The sequence below is a fragment of the Marmota monax genome, unplaced genomic scaffold (genome assembly GCF_021218885.2).
Source record: "Marmota monax isolate L192 unplaced genomic scaffold, Marmota_monax_Labrador192_F-V1.1 WCK01_AAM20220418_F8-fsc00100, whole genome shotgun sequence".
Lineage (NCBI taxonomy): Eukaryota > Metazoa > Chordata > Mammalia > Rodentia > Sciuridae > Marmota > Marmota monax.
The window spans coordinates 3,617,092-3,637,781 of NW_026693872.1; the positions used below are offsets into that span (position 1 = coordinate 3,617,092).

Sequence of the window (20,690 nt, forward strand, 5' to 3'; positions counted from 1 at the left end):
ATTAAGAAGGATAATTAAAAGTGCCAAACAGAAAACAAATAAATGATCCCCTTAAATCCAACCATGACCACAATTTTATTAAAACATAAATTTTCTAAATGCCAATTAAAAGAAAGTGATTTTCATGTTTAATTTTTTAAAAAGACCCAATTATACACAATCTAAAAGAAACACATTTTGAATCTAATGATACAAATATATTTAAAGTAACATGGACTAGGGATGTGGCTCAAGTGGTAGCAAGCTTGCCTGGCATGCGTGAGGCACTGGGTTCGATCCTCAGCACCACATAAAAAATAAATAAAATAAAGATGTTGTGTCCACCTAAAACTAAAAAATAAATATTTAAAAATAAATAAATAAAGTAACATGATGGGAAAAGTTATGATATCCAAATACTAATCAAAAGAGAATTGAATTCCTATGGTGATTTTAGACAAAATAGACTTCAGAACAGGTAAAATTATCATAGATGAAGATTTATATAGTGGTAAAAGACTAAATTCACAAAAAGACATAAGGCTAAATATGTATGTATCTAACAACAGAGCTCCTAGAAACATCAAGCAAAGGCTGTCAGAACTGAAGAGAAATAGATAAATACACAATTATACTTAAAAACATCAGAAGAGCATCAATCCTAAAATCACCGTCACAGTTTCTCTCAGGAGGTGTTTTATAGATTGATCTTCTCTGTGCTTCTGCTTCCTAAAGGAAAGGACTGTGCCCCAGAGAACTTCGTGTGAGCATAGCACCATGTCTAGTTCTGTGAGAGTCTCACCCTAGCCAGATATGGGACTATAAGCATGACTAGACATTAGCTACTTGTTGAAATTTTAGAGAAAACTGACAGTAATTTGCCTGCAATATCTCTCTAAGAAGCCAAAGAAAATTCAAATATAACATTAATAGTTTGTGTGGACAGGCATTGATTCATATTCATCATCTGTTCTCCCACTTGTGGTAATAGTGTACAGATTTTGCTTTAGGGAAAATATGTCTAAATACCCCTTTCTTGAGCCATAATTAAACTTGTCATTGAGCGTAGTCAGTGCTCCTGACTCCGGTGATTAGTCAGAGATGGGCCCACAAACCTGGCCAAAGCTGATGAGATACAAGTACATACTTGCTGAGACTTCTGGAAAAGAGTGTTCTCTCTTCTCTTTGGGAACCACCAGAAATGACACTATCCATTTGGCTGAATGGTGTGATGTGAAGCTACAAGAACTGGGCAGGTTATGGTTTTGGGGTTTAGTTGTGCATTTTTAGCAGTACTGGGGATTAAACCCAAGGCCTTGAGCATGCTAGTCAAGCACACTACTACTGGTCTACATCCCCAACCCTGCTAATTCCTTCTTGACGTATGAGGCAGAGCCTCAAACTATACTCTGCAGCTCCTGAGAGTGAAGCCTCACTATAGAAGGTACAGAGAAAGAACAGATAAAAAAGGGACAATTGCTTCCTTATCTAAAACAGGATAGCTCTGGTATTTTCTATCCAAAAAAGAAAAACTTTTTTTTTTTTTAATTTTCCTTGTGTTAGTTTGGGTTTGGGTTTTCTGTTATTCACAATATTGTGTCCTAACTAACCCAAAGTTCATCCCTTTTTAAACCACATTCCTTCCTCCAGAAATAAAAACACACTTCACATGCAGCAAGTGCTTTTACTTTTAATGTTAGATAACAATTTTATTTATAGAAAATAATGATATGCAAGTACTTTAAAAGACAAAGCCTTGTCTTATTTTTTTGTCTTATTTTTTGTCTTATTTTTTCATAATAACCACTTAATGAAAAACAACATACATATAAAAGGGAATCATCCAGAACTTAAAACTGTAGGCAAAAATGGGTTTTCCATTCCTATATTAATACACACGCTATAGTTACTTTTCCTAAAACCACCATCAACCACCTGTACTTCTTAAAAAATAAAATAAAAAATAAAAAGAATAAATTCAGGAGGCCCAAGTCATCCCCAGTCTTGACAGTATCCATAGAAAGAATGGTTTCCTAATTCCTCCCTGCATTTTTCATTTCAGGCTCAAGTTATCTTTTTAAAGGAGAATTCTTTAAGTTCTGTAAAGCATAATCACCCCTTCTCTGATGGAAAAGGTTTAAGCTATCTATTTGAGTAAGGATTTGGTGCTTAAAACCAGGGAATTCCTAAATTAAAGATATTTCTACAGATGAAGCTTTGGTTATATGAAGAGAATGAGGTGGAATTAATTCTGGGTACATATGAGATTCAAGAGATCAGTCTTCATCAGGCATTTATCAAGGACCTTCAAGGGATTCATGGGTGAAGGAAGCCCTTACCAGGCAGTTGCCCCTAGTTTGAGTGAGGATGTCTCCCACATCCAGGATACTCATTGATGGTAAAACAGAGGGACACTGTGTGCAAGGAAAGTTTGCAAGAAACAGAGGTCACATTAGAGAAGCTCCTATCCAGGTGGACTTGAGGAACAGGGAAGAATTCAACATTTGGAGATGGAAGCAGTTTTCTTAGGTGGAAAGAAGAGCATGAGGAGAGACAGACAAGAGCGAGTACAGAGTAGTTCAGAAGCCATTGTGTGGTCCCGCTGGGATGGGACCTACCATAGAACCAACCACCTTCTCTGAGGGAGCTCTGCTGGGAGTAGATTTGACCTGATGAAGAGGAATTCAGAGATCCTTAGGTGAGGTGGGAAACAGACCCATACCACCACTCCAAAGAGGCCATGTTCTTCTACAAGGGAAAACAGTCTAGTAAGAAAAGTCCAAGGCTCTGGGTTTGATTTTTAACTCTGCCACTTAATTCTCAACCTCAGGACCCCAACTGTAAAAAGAGGAGATTAGTATCTTTCCTGTATACTTTATATGATTGGCATGAATGTCAGGAGACACAGTGGGCACAAAATAGCATTGTCACCTACTTCCTGGTAGTCATTACAGGGTGATACTCCCTCAGTACTTGTTATTATTATTCTATTATTACTACTACATAAGAGATCCTGGAGGCCAGGAATCATATCATCTTCAAGACTAGAAACACAGTACATGACTTTTGTGAAAATTAATTCCACCTCATTCTCTCCACATAACCAAATCCTATCCTAATTAATTAACTAATGAGTAAATGGACCAATAATGTTTAAAATTCTCATACTGAACAATAAAATCAATCTCTTTGCTATGCTGAAAGATGTTGACGGTTCTTTAATTGACTTTTTGACTGTTGGGTCTGGTGGAGGCTCAGAGTGAGTAGTGATCAGTTGGTGTCATGGTAGAGAAGAAAGCCTGTGAAGGTAGAGTCATTAACATTGTCAGCATAGACTCCATTATGGTCTCCATCCCCATACACCTGAAGCCAGACTTGATCGCCCACCTCCAGATGGAGGAGCACAGAGCCAGAGGCCTGGTCCACATTCTTGTCCTGGTACTGGTCATAGGTGAAGAGCGTAGCTTTGTCCTTCTTGAAGAGGCTGACCTTCACATCCTTCATGTAGACTGTGATATGGTAGGAGAAGTAGTACAGCCCAGGAATGTTGCAGTGGAATTTGCCAGTGGTGCCATCATAGTGGTTTTGCTGATTGTAGAAGATCTTGGTAAAACGAATGGGAACATTGGGGATGGTGTCCTTGGTTTCCAGTCCCACACTGAATGCTGATCGGTATACATAAGCACCTTCTCCAGGTTCTCCTTTCCTGCCTGGGATTCCTGGAAAGCCTCGGGGACCTTCAGCCCCAGTCACTCCAGTTTCACCAGTGTCACCCTTAGGACCAACAAGACCTAGAGAATGAGACAATTTCAGTGACCACAGGAAATGGAGCTCTTGTCTAGGTTTTGTCCAGCTAAAACCATTGTCCCTGGGACCTCCACCCACAGCTTGCCTGACAGAACAAGGAGAAATGTCACCTCCTCTTTATACATACCCCAGAGCCCCACGGGTTCTCACAAATAAGTCTCCAACCTTATCTCCTATAAGTCTCCATCATAGACTCTCTACCTTTTAACCTTTAGTATACTGGCTCAACCAACTACAGTTTGGCCTCTATCTGCTCTGTCCATGATGCCCTCTCTCCTCTATTCTGCCTACACATCTTTCAAGGTCTGACTCAAACCCTGCCTTCTCAAAGAAATTTCATATTAATCCAGATCTTCATTGAGCATATTTTCTCTGTGTTCCACACTTTGGACACTTGTTCACATTCAGTTTGGCTTTCTTGTAGTAACCCGTAACAGAGTCTTGTACGTTAGAGTTATCCTCTTAACAAAACCAAGAGTTCTCCGAAACTTGTGGAGAACATTGGAGAGTATGCAGTTAAGAGTGGTTGAATGCTGCTGGAAGAAACAGGAATGAAAGAGAAAAGAATAGAAAAAGTGAACATTTGGGGAATAAGAGGATGGGAAAGGGACAAGGAAGGAGATGCAGGTGGATCGGAGTCATTTGGGTTTAAAGGTACCACCTTGTCTCTCCCCTGGACATCCAACTCAAAATCCATTCCAGGCTGCTTAATGGTCACATAAGAAAAAAGTGCTGCATCTTTCCTGTGTCTAGGCCTTAAGTAATAACTAGTGCTCTCATGTAGCCCTGGAGACCCTCCTCTACCCAGGAATGATGAAGGAAACAAAAAACCTTGTTCTTACCTGTGTCTCCCTTCTCACCCTTCTCACCAGGGGTGCCATCTCTTCCATCACGGCCTGGGGTTCCATTATGACCAGGATGCCCTGGGATGCCTGCCATCCAACCTGCACAGGCCCCCTTGGGCATGGGAAGCAGGGCTCCTGGCCCTTCAGTAGTAACATCCTGGGCATGACTAAGCAGGCCTAATAGCAGTAGAAGGGCTTGCAGCAACAGCATCCTGAGTCCTGAAATCAACATGGACACTGTCAGCCATGGGAGAGGCAGTTCCCACAATAGCACCCCCAGTCAGGAATGTGTAGCAGTTAAACCATCTCAGTAGGGTCAACTCCAAGAACTGTCAAGACTTCCTTGACTGTTTTAACTTACCTTGATCTCTTTCTACCCCAAAATTTGCAATACTTAGCATTATTCCCTGTACAAAGTTTCCTTTCCTCAGCAGGAGTGTGAATACATGATGGCAGGGATGACTCTCTTCAAATCCCCCATATCTGAGCACAGGACCAGGTACAGGGAATGCTCCAAGAGGCAGCTGGCCAATCACCACTCTTGAGTTTTCCAAGAATGATGACTCAGATCTGTCTACTCAACTCAACCAACTTCTCTCTCCTTGTCTCCCTTCTTCTTCTTCTTTTCTCCCTCCTTTTCTCTCAATTTCTGTGACTATTCCTCCTTCTTTCTCCCCACACTTCTCTTTCTTCCTCTTCCCCTCTCCTGGGTTATATATTTGGCCATTTGGTACATGTATACACAGAGCCTCACCTTGAACTAATCAGACAACCAGAGATGTGTTGTCCTATGAGGACATCCACTGATCCTTTGCCTGGGCCACATACCTATCCCTCCTCACTTCCCAAACCCTACTCAGCCTTCAGGACACAGTTTGTATGTCACTTCCTTCAGGAAGTCCTCCTGTCCTCCCTCTCCCATCTGGGTTGGTTATTCCTCCTCTGTTCCCCCAATTTCCTGTCTTACCTCTATTATTACCCTTTTTGCACTCTACTATAATTCCTATTTTGCTCACCTGTTTTTCCATTAAACAGACACCATCTGGCAAGTCTAATATTTTGCAAACACAGAGCAGAAATCAAATAAATATTTTTATAACAAAAGAAAGAAAAAGAGAGAATTAGAGAGGGGAAGAGAAAGAAAGAGAAAAAGAAAGAAGAGAAAATAAAGGAGGGATGGTGGAGTGTATTAAAATGTGTATTCTGGGAGCCCTAGCAGAGAGCTCAAGTGGGATAGGTGTCCAAGGGCCTCTGGTTCCCAGAATCGACCCTCCATAGCCCCCTCCCAGAAGAGGGCCCTATTCAGACTCCTTATGGACTTTGGACCCCTCCTAGAGTCTGGGAGATCATCATTGGATGATCTTAGATGCCACATCTGGTGGCCGGGGTCTTTGTATCTCCATTTTTCTCTAAACAAGGAATTAGAAGAAAGAATGGCTGGGTAGGAAATAGTTTCTAGGATCCTGGATTAGAGGCATCACGAAAATCCTCTGTGAGATAAGGTGGTGAGTTACAAAAACCTGATTCTAAATGAAATGTACTCCATGTCCTTGTTTTACTCCAAAGACTCACTGTTTTTCATGAGTTTGCTGGTCTCTCCTATACTACATGAAGCTTCAGAATAAGATTTGTTTTTAGAATAAACTGCTTCTCTGTGAAGAATGTAGGAAAGACCCTGATTGGCAATCTTACATCAGATTTGCATGGTATCTGGAATATCACTTCTACACCCTTTTACCTGGGGCACTATGCTGCCCTCTTCATGTGGCACAACCAACTCATTTTTCATCTGTATATATATGTATGTATGTGTGCTTATATATATATTTATATTGTGAGTACACATATATGCATGTGTATATGTGTTGCATAAGCTTTTTAGAAATTGCAGAAAAGAAATTAATTTCTAATACCAAGAATTTCTGTTTATTTTTATTATTTTATTTTATTTTATTTGTGTGTGTGTGTGTGTGTGTGTGTGTGTGTGTGTGTGTGGTGCTAGGGATTGAACCCAAGGCCCTGTGCATGCAAGGGAAACACTCTACCAACTGAGCTATATCCCCAGCCCCTCCCTGTTTATTTTTAAATAGTAGAAGTTATACTTTACACAGAAATTTACTCTTCTATATTTGTTTTATCATTTTATAGTTTTTATAACCACCCTTTCTGAATGCTAATCCATCAATGGGGACTTGACAAAAATATACTTGAATGTTCTATTTTGGGGAACTTTCAGTTTAAATTCCTTTAAAATGTCATTTTATATTCTGTAATAAATAATATTACATATCATTTTTAAATGATATTTTAAACACCCATAGGTATATGACTTATCCTCCAATTATTATTCCAATATAACATATTTCTAGAAGTTCCTGGACCAAGAATAATGAACATTTTTTCAAGTATCTTGATATACATTCCCATACTTGAGGATGTCACTCTGCTGTCCAGTAGCATGTTAGCATGTATATAAAAGGACCAGCTTTGAATATTATCATGAAAAACACTTTTTTCTTGTTGTTAGTTTAGTGAGCAAAAGAAATGGCATCTCACTGCTATATTTTGCATCCTTGAGTCATTAATGACTTGTACATTTTATTAAAGTCCTATTTCCTATTTTTTTTTTGTATCCAGGATTGAACCCAGGGGGGCTTCACCATGGAGCGACACCCCCAGTCCTCTTTATTTTTCATTTTGAGACAAAGTCTCTCTAAGTTGCTTAGTGCCTCACTAAGTTGTTGAAGCTGGCTTGAACCTGTGATCCTCCTGCCTACTCCCCACCTCCAGATCTGCTGGGATTTACCAGCATACACCACAATGCCTGGTCTACTTCCTAATTTAATTTCCTTATTCAGATAGCTTTGTTACTCAATTTATCATGAATATAATGTTTACAGATCAACATGTGTGAGCTCTTTGTATCAACACTTTGCCATACATGCTGGGACTGTTTCCTCCGGTATTAGATTATCCTTCTGTTTATCCTAATTTCTATTTATATAGAAGGTTTCGTTTTTACATAGATAATTCTATAGATAGTTTTCTTTGTTTCCAGGTGTTAAATAGTCCTTATCAAGGTTGGGATTGGGTAAATATTTGATTTTCTTCTATTTTTCCTATCATTTGATATATTGAAAGTTTCCTTCTCTAATCCATCTCTGGTTTTGTCTTGATGTAAGCTGTGATCCCAGATATTCAATGATTTTTTCGCCCATTTGAAGACCAACTATTTAAGCTCTTTTGATCTGATGCATCATTATCAAATATCAGGTTCTATTATAATTTTATAAGTAAAGTCAGAATTGAGAATGAGACTGGCAGACAGATAGGAGAAGGAGAGGGACAGTGACAAACAAGAGCCACAGAGACCGGTGCCTCTCCTTAGGGGTCATAAGAGTCCTTCAATACTCCTTTTCTCATCTGTGCGTGCCTTGATCGCCCTCTACTGAATTTGGAGGACTTGGGAAAGTGCCGGAAACAAAATGAGAGGTAGCTCAAGGTTGATATGTCCCAAGGTTAGAAGAAAGAAGTGAATTAGAGGAGAAGCCAAGAAGAGACCAGCAAAGCCCCCTGTATGTTTCAGGAGGTGCTTGTTCTGAACTTAAGATTTCATGTGTCTTTAAACTTTCCCATTATTTGGCATGCCTGCCCTCTCTTCTTACAACTTTACCAATAAAACTCAGAACTTTGGCTTTATGCTTGTGTTCTGCAGAAATGAGGAAAGAAAAATCTGTGCGGCTCTGTTATTTTCCGTAGGGAGACAGGAGGAGAGAGACCAGAATGTGCAAACTAGCGGAGGCACCTAAAGATAAAAGGTGGGTTGGTGGTCTACCCCAAATGCTTGGAGGAAATGCAAAGACTCCTCCCCTTCTCTGAAAAATTGAGATCCTGTTCTCCTAACCCAAGGGAACATCATCTGTCTCCAACACTTCAGTGTTATGGACAGCTTTCTCCAGTTACAGATGTAATCAGTCTGGGTCCTCTGAGGATGGCATAGGGTAGAGGTGCAGAAAAGGGAAGAGAAAGGAATGAGGACATCAGGACGTTTCTGATGCTGAGAGAAGAGTCTGATTGAAGAAGGCTGCATTCCAACCTAATTCTAGATGAAAAATGAGCAGTTGATAACTACTGAAAGTCAATGTAAAGATGCCTCATTTTCAAAAAAAAAATACAAAACTATTTGTATTCTTTGTTTAGATAAAGAATTGTTATGCTTTGATTTCCAAAAACGTCTGTTTCTATGGGGAAAACATTATTAAATGAAACTAAGGATTAATCTAAGACTTAATCATACCTATAAAGAAAAACTTACATGGGTCATAAAGCTAAATCCTAGGACCACTTATAATCCTTTGCCTGTGGAAAATATTACCTATAAAGTCCCTACCTCATGTAATGTCTCTTTTAATTCTCACAACCATCTTGAGAGACAGTATGGGGTAGAATAAGAAGCACAGACTCTACAATCTTAGTACCTAGGTGCCAATTATTTGTTCTTACCCTTAATGTGTTATAGTCTTTCAAGCTTGTTGGAGGATTTAATGACCTAGAACATTGGTTTGGTACATGTCAGTGCTCAATAAATGTCAGTTATGACTGAGTCCATTTTGGAGTGAGGAAAACGAGAGGTTAAGTGACTTGCCCAAGATCCCAGAATTAAACACAGAGGATCTGGAAATCAAACTCTGGTCCTCTGGATCCCCAAAACAGACAGTTCTTCAACATATCCCAGGAGGGAAAGCATTGCAGTCACACACCTTCCCTTTAGTATTCTTCCCCATGGAGTGGGGATGACAGAGGATAGTGTGGAAAGACCTGGCCTGCAAATTATGAAGCAGGAGACCTGGCTTCTCCCCCAGGCTCCTCCTCACTCTCTGGGTGTCTTACTTCTCCTACCCACCTTTCCGACTTCATGTGCTTTATCTATAAATGTGGGATATTAATTCTTACCTAGCCTATTTCACAATATTGTTATGAAAACCAGTTGGTAGAAAGCATGAAAAAGTATTTTATGAACATATAAAGTGCTCTATAGTAAGTGAGAGAAGAGAAGCAAACAAATATTTTTGGACTACTGTTACATATCCATTTCCCTTCTCCCCATCATTTTCTTTTACTGGTGCATTAGAATTGTACATATGTTGGGTTTTGTTATTACATGTATGTTCATTCACATACTATAGCAATATAATTTGGCCAATATCATTCCCCAGTATTTTGCCTTTCCCTCCTTCCTCTCCCCTGTCCATTTCCTCTACTCTTTTCTCATTTCACTCATAATGCTAGGAGATAGAACTCGGTTGTCACAAGAGAAATCCAACAATTAGAGAGATTCAGTAATTTCTATCCAAGGATAACAAGCAAATGAGAGCAAAAGTACAATTTGAAACCAAAATCACCACACTGGCCTGATCTTCCTGGCAAACTGTACACAGGCATGAGTTCATTCCCTTTTTAAATTCATAAGGAGATGATCATGATGTACTTGGGATCTTAAGGGGCCATAGTATGATCTCTCATTTTCCTGTTAAAAATATAAGAGAAATTCCACTTTGACCTGCTGGAATTTCAATAGCAACAGCATAATCTTGTGAAATACAAGGACAGGATCCCCTTTGGGACTAGCAAGAGACAGAGCTCTATGGGGGAAGAGGTTGCCAAGCTGGTGCCAACTGCTCCAGCAGGGAAAAGTCAGAACAGTGCACAAAATCCTCACATCCAGAGCCAAAGTGACCTCAGAAATCATCTCATCACTGTCCTGGTTTTTCAAATGGGAAGACTGCAGGGAAGGAAGAGGGAAGTATTTATTAGATCCTCACAGAAGCCAGATACCATGCAAGGAGTATTTACACATCATTTATTTTCACCTTAACAAGAGCTCCCTGAAGGAAGGAAACTGACCCAAACTTTAGAGATAAAGAAATAGAGATAAAAGAAATGATCTCAGAGAAATCTCTGTTACAACTTCCAAAACGGTAAACCATCCACCACTGACCTTCAGACTCTGTTTCCCAATCTGCTAAGTGGGATCATGTGAGATAAGGTACACAAGAACACTTTGAAATTGGTGAACATCTTTGGCATATCATCTGACTTTATTTCATCCTCCCATACCCCCACTTTGGACTCTACTTTATAAGAGACCCTCAGACTCAAAGAGGTTGAAATGCTGGCTTCATAACACACAACAATTGGTTAAGTGGCTTGAAATTACTACTCTTAAAGTTTGAAATAGTAAAATATTGGCAATTTTGCACGATAAAGCCTAATGATAAATGGTAGAATCGTAAATCTACTCAACTCTGTCTGGCTCCTAGAATTGTCTGAAAGTTTTCACTCAGCCTGAAACAGATGTCAGTATTCCTAGGCTCGCCACACCCATACACAAACACACGTGCATACGCTCATTCACTCATACCTTCAAGCTACTGGTAAAGCAAAACATCCTTCCACTGCATTTTTAGGATGAGTCTCTCTCCCCAAGAAGTTTTCCCAATTGAACACTCCTGATCTCCAAAACACATCACTCCTGACCTCAGCCAAGTACCTGGAGTACTGATCCTCTGACTTGGTGAGCAGATAGTAGAGAGTTTGTCCCTGCAGCCACCTTAAAAAGGACAAGAAGCAAGACTGGTGTCTCTCCTTGAGACTTCTCAAGACATAAGGAAGGGTGACAACAGAGGGCCGCTGATGAAGCTGCAGGGTTTGATTTCTACTGCTCAGCTCCATTAGCCAAGCTGGCACCACTGTGTTCCTTTGGCCATATTCTGCTAGGATATTCTGCCCCCAACCAGTCAAGGCAGAACAAGCCTTACTCCTAACAGAGACCAGAGGAGTAAATCAAGAATCAGAATCAAGGGCTGGGGATGTGGCTCAAGCGGTAGCGTGCTCGCCTGGTATGCATGCGGCCCAGGTTCGATCCTCAGCACCACATACAAACAAAGATGTTGTGTCTGCCGAAAACTAAAAAGCAAATATTAAAATTCTCTCTCTCTCTTTTTGTCTTTAAAAAAAAAAAAAGAATCAGAATCAAGCATGAGGCTTGATTAAAAAGCCAGAACATCTCCATATCAGGGAGCTGTGTCCTCTAATCCATGAGGGGCTGCTCTGACTTCTAAATCCCCTACCCCTGCCCACCCCATTCTGACCACCACTTCTACAGGTGAAAACCACCAGGAAGCTTCAGAGGCAGCACTCTCTGGGACAAATAGGATTGGGCTTGGCAAAGATCAGGCAGATCCAGGCGCTCCTCTCAGAAAGTACCTTTCAAAAATGAGATTTTTTATAACTTTCCCAGACTATTTTCTCTTTACCTCACTTGAAACCCTCAATTGCCTGGCAAGATATCCCCATAGCTATGATATCCCCAAATCTACGGACAATGGCCACATCACACTCATCTTTTATCTCATGAACCACCCAGTGTGTGGCCAGTAGCACATACCCAGCCATCTTTGTTGAACTGAATCAAGTGGCAGAGCCAATTTTAAACTCAAGTTTGAGGTCAAACCTCTACTTAACTTTTCCCAAGCTGCTTCTGCACATGCTGATTCCTTTGCTGTACCTGGTCAACCTCTTGTCCTTTATCAAATCTGACTCCATCTGTGGACAAGCCCTCCCATTCACTGACCTTAATCTTTTTCTCAGTAGGCATCCTCCCACAAGTGAATTAGGAAAATTCAAGATGGCACTGGGCTTTTTGGCCAGAAGGAACAATTCTTTCTCTCTTGGAGTTCTGGAGAATTGAGAAAAAATTCTGAGGCCTGTCTGCTTCGACCAGTTCTGCCTTCCCCTGGGTTTTGCCCATAACAAATTCTATACTATGACAGACAGGAAAACCTGGGCACATCCCAACTAAGGCTGGGCAGTCATCTCCCGCCCCCCAAGCCTGGAACTTAATAGAATTGCTCTTACCCTCTGGTATGGAATCAGACCCACCAACTTAGTCAAGATGGACAGATGTGAGAAGGAGAAGGCCTTCCCTCAAGAGCCTAGTACTCATGGGGGCAGACAGTCCCCACCTCACAAATGTCCTTTCTCATTGGCCAGCAAAGGAAGGGCCAAAGACCAATGAATGGGCACCTTGTCCCTGGCAATCATCTTGGGTCTTCACCCTAGGGAACCTGGTGCAACCCAGAAGACTCAGGAAGCCAAGTGGATCTTGAGTCAAAACACTCCTGTTCCCACACATTGACCCTTATTTGTGCTTTCTACCACAGCAACAGAAAGCAGGACAGGGGTAAAGACCACAACAGGAAAACAGGACATTTCTGTATCTGAGAGGAAACTTCCTCAAATAAAATAAATTGCTCAGTTGTCCAAGAGACCGCCTTCTCCCACAGACTTTTCCTAATAAATCAGGGATATTAATTATTATATCACACTCCTGCTTATTGGGCACGATTAAATATGAGATTGTGTGGCTCAGACATCAAGATTTAAGCAGGAAGAACAGCCAGATAGTGCTCGGCATGAGGGTAAGAAATAGAATGCACCCTCTACTCTCCGACCTGGACCCTGAATTTAGGAAAGACTTTGTGTATTAATTCTAAGAGCTGAGATGAAGGAAAGTTCCCAAGTGGTGTAGGGCTTGGCAAATTCAAAACATTTAGAGGTCCTGAATTCTCAAAGTTTATGGCCTACATGAAAATCAAATATAATATGACAGAAAACATCTATAAAAGTTGGTATTAGAACACCATATTTCAGGATTTTCTGGTTCTAAATCTCAAAATAAAGTTTCACAAATAAACTTTATGTGTGTGTTTGGGCCCTGATTTTCCAGTACATTGAGCATAGGTCTAATCTGTCTATCGGGGAACACAGCCCTGGACTGGAACCAGCCTGCAGGACTGGAAACTGCCCCCCACTTAGGTATTCCTATAAGGCTCAGGTTGGAGTGACAACATTCAACACCCTGGTCTCTCTTGACAACTAATGTTTTATTTTTGAAGGGCAGGATCAGAGTTAATTCTTGCAATCCACAAATCCTAATGAATTGATCATGACCCGAGCAGAGGCTCTGGATGCCAGCCACAACTTTAACAGGACATTCAGAAACAAAACGTTCTCAGGTACAGGCTGGGCATGTCACCTGCCCCCTAACCACCACCCCCTACCGACAACACAGACCCTGAGTCCCCCAGAAAAGTCAAGTCCACCAGTAAAATTCTGACCGAAAGCCTTGGGCTGCTGCTAATATGCAAATATTTCTAGAAACATCACATTAGGACACAGAAATTGGAAACTTGAGGTCCTTTCCAAGGTCTACTGGCTTACGTAGGGTGCCTGCAAAAATGAGGTTCTATGTACTTTAGCAGGTAAATTGTACTAAGGAGAAAACAAAGAAATGGTAGAAACTCTCAGCTACATTACTGGTTTATTTTTATTTATTTAATTTATTTTTAAATTTTCTTATTTATGTTTGGTCTGTGTTACTGTTTCTAGGAATGTAAATTTCATGAGAACAGGGGTTTGTCTATCCAAGGCTGTATCCTTCAACCCCTAAAACAGGACCTGGTACAAGGTAAATAACAATGAATGTTTAATCAACGAATAAGCAAGTGCTCATACTTAATACTCTCTTGGAGATAACTGTGATTTTTCTCCCACTTCACAAATAAAGAACCCAGAGTTCAACCAGAGTGACTTGTTCAAGGCACAGATCCAAGATGTCAACCTAGATCTGTGTGACTACAAAATGCACATGCTTTCTAATAGCTCATGTCCTTTCCCCCTCCTGATGGTCTGAGAAAGCAATATTCATGTATCTGCTTTAGGGTAGCTTTGGAATGGCAAAAAAGTGGTGGGGTAGGGGGGTGGGCATTTTCCTCTACCCTTATGGGAATGCAGCTGGTTTCAGCAGTCTTTATTGCACAAAGGTGGAATGACTTTAGCCCCACAATCACACAAGATTGTGCTGGGTCTGGCTGTCAGCCAGTGACATTGTGAAAGCCTGTTATTTTGTGAGGCCTCAGGGAAATCTGCCATCCACCACAAAGGCCATCATGTGGAAAGAGCAATTCTGGGGCATGCTGGTTTAAAGATTATAACTGGAAAACATTCAATCAGAAATGCCTTGAGGCTAGTTCTTTTCCCAAGACAGAAATGTTGCTATCTAGAATGAAGTAACCACATAAATGTAACCATTTTCTCCAGGGGTCCATGTATTGTTCAAGTCAGCATGTGAATTGGGATACTGAATAACAGGCAAGATGACTCAGTTTCCTTTAACTATGGTAAAGGTAAACTTAACTATATATTTGCCATATATAACTTGCTATATATTTTTGCTTAATCATAATTTTTAAAGAATAATCTTAACTGAAATAAGTAAGCGTAATAACCTTATTTTGAAAAATTATACTAAATTTGGAGCACATGGCAGAGTGAGTCCACCCTGCAGCATTCCTGCAGCATCCCTGAGCTATTAGAAAGCATGTAGATTTTGTAGTCACACAGATCTAGGTTGACATCTTGGATTCCATTCCATCCTCCAAATCCCTACAAATGGCTTGAAAGAAAAATTCTTTTTCCTTGAACTGAGTATGTTGCTCAGTGGTAGAGCACTTGCCTAATACACATGTGAGGCTCTGGATTCAATCACTGACACCGCAAAAAAAAAAAAAAAAAAAAAAAAAAAAAGGAGAAAACAAGTGCCAAATAAGTACATAAAAAGTTATTCAACATAATTAATCATTTGAGGAAAATATAATTTAAAGCCACAGTGAGATATCACTACATAGCTGATAGAATGGCTAAAATAAAAAATAGTGAGAAATATTATAGTGGTAGTTTTGTGTTATTATACAACTGTAAAAATGGCAGAGTGAGTCCACCCTGTGGACTAGTGAGAATATGAAACACTAAGAATGAAACTTAATATAAGCTATGTGTTGGATTTTGGGTGATTAAAAGAAAAAGTGTGGGTAAAATAGATAATATAAAATATATTTAAAATTAGAAATAATGAGAATACTACATTTGGTCAAGAGTGCATAAAAATGGATCACTCACAAAAAATGGAAATGGAAAATGATATACCCACTCTGAAAAATAATTCAACAGTTTCTTTAAAAATTAAATAGCAGTCATACTCCTCTGTGTGGAAATAATTATAAAAACCCAGAAAATGTGTGGCACTAATAATAAATTAACCAAATTATGCTATGTACATGTATGAATATATCACAATGCATTCCAATTTTATATATAACTATAAGGTACCAATTCAAAAATAAATACAAAAATAGAAGGAAGACCAATAAAGTATAGAAAGGGATCAGGGGAGGGAGGAAGGGAGAAAGAAGAAGTTGACAAAAAAGAATTAATCCTAAAAATAAAAATGAAAATTATGTCTACACAAAAACCTGTACATAAAAAACCTGGAAAATTATGTATACATATCTATGTATATGTACATATATGTGTATGTGTAGGGGTGTGTGTGTGTGTGTGTGTGTGTGTGTGTATACATACATATTTGCCCATTTGCATGAATAAATAGGATAAATTTATAGCAATGGAATTGCAGGATCAAGTTATAGGCACAATTTAAGTTTAGATAGTTATTATAAATCAAATCTCCCAAATCCAATATTGATTTATATTCCTCTCAACATGGCATGAAAGTACCTGTTCTCCCATATTCTTGCCAATACTCAGTACTGTTAAATATTTAAATATATAATATTCTAATAGGTTTTATAAAAAGTCTCATTTTAATTTGTATTTTTCTATCTCTATGAGTGCAAACTGCTTTTTATATATTTGTTGGTTACATGAATTTGTTTTCTTGTGAACTATGTTTCTTTCCTGTTCAATTGTCCTTAATAATTTTTAAAATATTTAAAAAATTTTTTAAAATAATTTTTAAAAGTTCTTTGTACAGCATGAAAATCTATCCTTTGTTATATGACTTGAAACTTGAATCTATCTACTTTAAAAATGTTTTATACAAATATTTTTGTGACAATTCAGTCTAATTATTTACATTTTCCTTTTGGGATCCTAAATTTTGTGTCTTGCCTGAAAAGACTCCCAGTTTCAAAGTTGTTCAAAGTTGCTCCCAGTTTCAAAGTTGTTCTTTAAAATAAACAGCTTTTCTTTTTTGAGATGGGGGGTCTCACTATGTTGCCCAGGTTGGCCTTGAACTCCTGGGCTCAAAGGATCTTCCTGCCTCAGTCTTCCCAGTAGCTGAGACTCTACCAGTGAGCTGTATCCCAGTAATTTGGGATGAGCTACATCCCCAAATTTTTAAAGGACATTCTGTCCTTTGAAAAACAAAATAATTACAGATTTGTCAAATGAAAGAATTAAAAAAGAAAATCATGAACATTCTATACAGAGACATGTTTTATTTATTTATTTGGTACTGAAAATTGAACCCAGGGGTTATTTGAGCTACTTTCCTAGCACTTTGTTTGTTTGTTTTGTTTTGTTTTTGTTTTGTTTTCAGATAGGGTCTGGCTAAGTTTCTTAGGGCCTTGCTAAATTGCTGAGGCTGATACGGAACTTCCAATCTTCCTGCCTCTACCTCTGAAGTAGTTGGAATTACAGGTGTGCACCACCTTGCAGGCTCATATTTTAAAAAATAATCTTGGAACTGGGAAGGGGAGGAGGTATGGCAGTAGGAAAGTTGGTGGAACAAGAGGAACAACATTACCCTAAGTACATGTATTACTGCACATATGGTGCGACTCTACATCATGTACAACCAGAGGAACGAAAAGTTGTGCTCCATTTTTGTATAATGAGTGGAAAAGCTTTCTGTTGTCATGTATAACTGATTAGAACTAATAAAAAATAAATTTTAAAAAACCTTTCCATCCACACGCTGACAGGGAGCTACTGTAGAGAAGGACTTCACACACATGTTGGCCAAGCACAGAGATGCTAATGTGGTGATGAGAGCTCTGGACTAAGAGTTGGAGCCTCTGGATTCTAGCCCCTGCTGTGCTGCAGGCTGGTGGGGCGACTACCGCACATATTAATACATGTAGCTATAAGAAATAAGATGGAAATGGTCTCTCATTAGGAACTACAATTCCCACTCCTCCTTGAAGCTAGAAGTGACCATATGACTAAGTTTTTTCCAATGAATGTAAAAGAATGTGACGTGTGCCACTTCTGAGATGAGTCATAAAGTACTGGACATGTGATCCATTTGTCTATTTTCCCCATTTGTGGACATAGATATGGCTGTGACAGAGTTTTAACCACACTGATAAAGAAATTGTTCTGAGGGACGATGAGAACCCAGATGAAGAAACTTGGGTAAATCTTGAGTAACTGTTTGAAGCAGTCTTGGTCTCTACCCTGGATACTGCATGAAATAGAAACATTGTTTAAGTTATTATGTCATTGGGTCTTTTTGTTAGAGCAGCTTAGTAATACACAGGGCAGGTGGCATTATACAAAGGAATGAGTTCTGCAGTGAAAAAGTTTGAGAAATGATTGGGTTAAAAAAAAAAAGTAGGGCTTGTGGTGTAGCTCAGTTGTGGAGAACTTTGCCTAGTATGTGTGAGGCCTGGGTTCAATTGTCAGTACCACAAAGGACAAGAAAAGAAAAAGTATGCAGTCTTCTTTCCTATAAGATTTCTCTGAGCCTAGACAGATGTTGTTGTTGTTGTTGTTGTTGTTGTTCTCATGCAACAGCTTAAGGGAGAAGATTGCTAATCTCTTGCATTGTTGTTTTGTTTTTTGGTACAGGGGATTGAGCTCAGGGGCACTCAACCACTGAGCCACATCCCCAACCCTATTTTGTATTTTATGTAGAGACAGGGTCTCGCTGAGTTGCTTAGTGCCTTGCCATTGTTGATGCTGGTTTTGAACTTGCGCTGATCCCCTTGCCTCAGCCTCCTGAGCCTCTGGGATTACTGGCGTGCGCCACTGTGACTGGCTGATCTCTTTGCACTTTCTTGCTGATTCTGAAAAACAATCTGGAAATGCTATTTTGGATGATTTCTCTTTGTTCTAAATATTGCACAATGCACAGTTAGAATTTAGTGTACACTCAGAACACCAAATTGTACAGAATCAGGGCTTCCTTTAGTCCAACCACTTCAGCTAAAGCATGTTACCAGATTTCCTCTAGGGAACAATAGGCCATATTATAAAATCATGAAGGATATGAACAATTCTTGCAAAAGTTTTAGGAAACTTGCATCTCATTTTTCTGAATTTCTCTTTATCCAAACAAGTGAAACGATGACAGAAGTTTTACCCACAGAAGAGTTGTCTTTTTCTTTTTTTTTCTTCATACTTTCAGAGGGTTTTACCACACACACAAAAAAATAAAACAAAATGTCCCACAACCATAATCCAGTCAGCAACTATCTCTGGATGGCTACTGTGGGCAAGGCCCTGGAGAAGAGGACACATGTACACTGGAAGGACAGAGTGGGTAGAGCACCTGGGGACAGCGCCGGGGACATCCAACAATGACTGGGACTGCAAAGGCTCCTCTTGTCTCCCATCTATAATGTGTGACCTGCAGAAAGTCTCCTCCTGGGAAATCAGGGAGGTTCTGGTACTTTGTCCTTTGCCAGTGCAATCAAGTATGAACATTTTTATAGATTCATCAAAGAGCTTAGGTCCACTGAGGAAGTTGAAGTCACACAAATCCCAGCCTGTTCATGGCATCCCCACCTAGGCTCAGTGCTGACCACAATAAAATTCAGAGCCCAAACTACTCACCGCTCCCTTTAGCTTGGGAACTTGTGCTGCCCCCGCCCCGCCCCAAAAGCCTTATTTCATGATTAATAATTTTTTTCATACCCTCTTGTTCCGTATGTGGCATTCTCAGTCTGGTCATTGGAATTATTTTTAGCAAGTGGGGAGGGTTTGATCCCATCCCCCTCTGAGCAAACACAAAATATTAATTTTCTGATTTTTTGAAACATACTCTATCATCAGGAAAGATGTTTTGTTGTTAGAGGGCAGTAGAGTATGGACCCACAACGTTGTTTCACTTTCTGAAAAGTTCAAAGTAGAACCTTAGATGGACAAGTATTCCAAGGAGCCCCTTCCTAAACAAGCCGACCCTTAATCTTTTCTTTCTTTCTCTTAATCGCCTACTCAAAGGGTTTCTTTAAGAACAAAGAGAGATACATTATTTTTTGTTTTCTTGATTTCTAAAGTAGTTTTCTTGAGACTCCCAAAATCACTGCTCTCAATTAGTTGACCCACTCCATTCCAGAAACAATCGGAGGACTGAATACTCATCTAGATCCTGTGTCCAGGGAAAACTTAAAATCAAACCATCCCTAATGATTACAAAACAAACTAAATCCAAAGCTTACCCAAAACTAGGTAACTGCAAGAATGCTGGTTGCAAGCTCTGATTTCCCAGCTTTCAGCCCACCCTTCTATTCTCTGCTTTGAAGGGTGGGGGAGAGGAGGGGAATGAACCCCTTCAGGATACTGCCAACCTTCCCCTAGTAGCATCTATACTCTGAGTGCCACATTGAGCTCCGGCAGCACCAGTGGATCAAGGTGGCCATTTTTCCAACAATCATATAACTAACTCCTTGCCCTTTTCTGCTAGCCATGCTCCTCTGTGGAGCTCTGCATGCAACTCCAGGACCTCAGACCCTGAGTCCTGAGCCACCTGTGCCATAATTAGCACCTCCTCAGAGGACTAGTGCCAGCCATGAGCCACCTCCACAAACTCTGGATTTTGATAATTCCAACATCTGTCCTTTGCTCTTAGCTCTTGGAGCTATGGCTGCTTCTTACAATTGAAATCTGCATGATACATCAATATTTCCTTGTTGCACCTCAATAGCAGGGTAATAATTCTTTATATTTAATAATGTGTTGAAATAATCAGTATGGTGTCTCTGTCAGTTGTTGGAACTTGACTGATAGATAGTACAGTTGACCTTCCATATTCCATATTCCTCTGAGGAGTCAGCCAATTGCAGAGAGAAAACATTTCAAATTGTGTCTGTACTAAACATACACAGAATTCTTATTGCCATTATTCTCTGAACAGTACAGCATAACCACTATTTATATAGCATTTATATTGTGTTGGGTATTATACATAATCTA

At 39.7% G+C, this 20,690-nt stretch overlaps 1 protein-coding gene across 3 annotated transcripts; it reads right to left on the reverse strand.

Annotated features, from left to right (window-relative positions):
• Nucleotides 1–1,649: 1,649 nt before the first annotated feature.
• Adipoq (adiponectin, C1Q and collagen domain containing) lies at nucleotides 1,650–12,675 on the reverse strand. 3 transcript variants are annotated; one of them, XM_046462649.2, is made up of 3 exons: nucleotides 12,549–12,675; nucleotides 4,629–4,850; nucleotides 1,650–3,770 (listed from the first exon to the last, which is right to left on the reverse strand). In XM_046462649.2, exons 2-3 carry the CDS (start codon nucleotides 4,840–4,842, stop codon nucleotides 3,250–3,252), a joined length of 735 nt encoding a protein of 244 aa, XP_046318605.1. In that variant the 5' UTR covers nucleotides 4,843–4,850; nucleotides 12,549–12,675; the 3' UTR covers nucleotides 1,650–3,249. The 3 variants fall into 3 exon arrangements, with proteins under 3 accessions (XP_046318605.1, XP_046318606.1, XP_046318607.1); XM_046462650.1 differs by lacking the exon at nucleotides 12,549–12,675 and adding an exon at nucleotides 12,265–12,375; XM_046462651.2 differs by lacking the exon at nucleotides 12,549–12,675 and adding an exon at nucleotides 12,156–12,174.
• Between the last annotated feature and the right edge of the window lie 8,015 nt (nucleotides 12,676–20,690).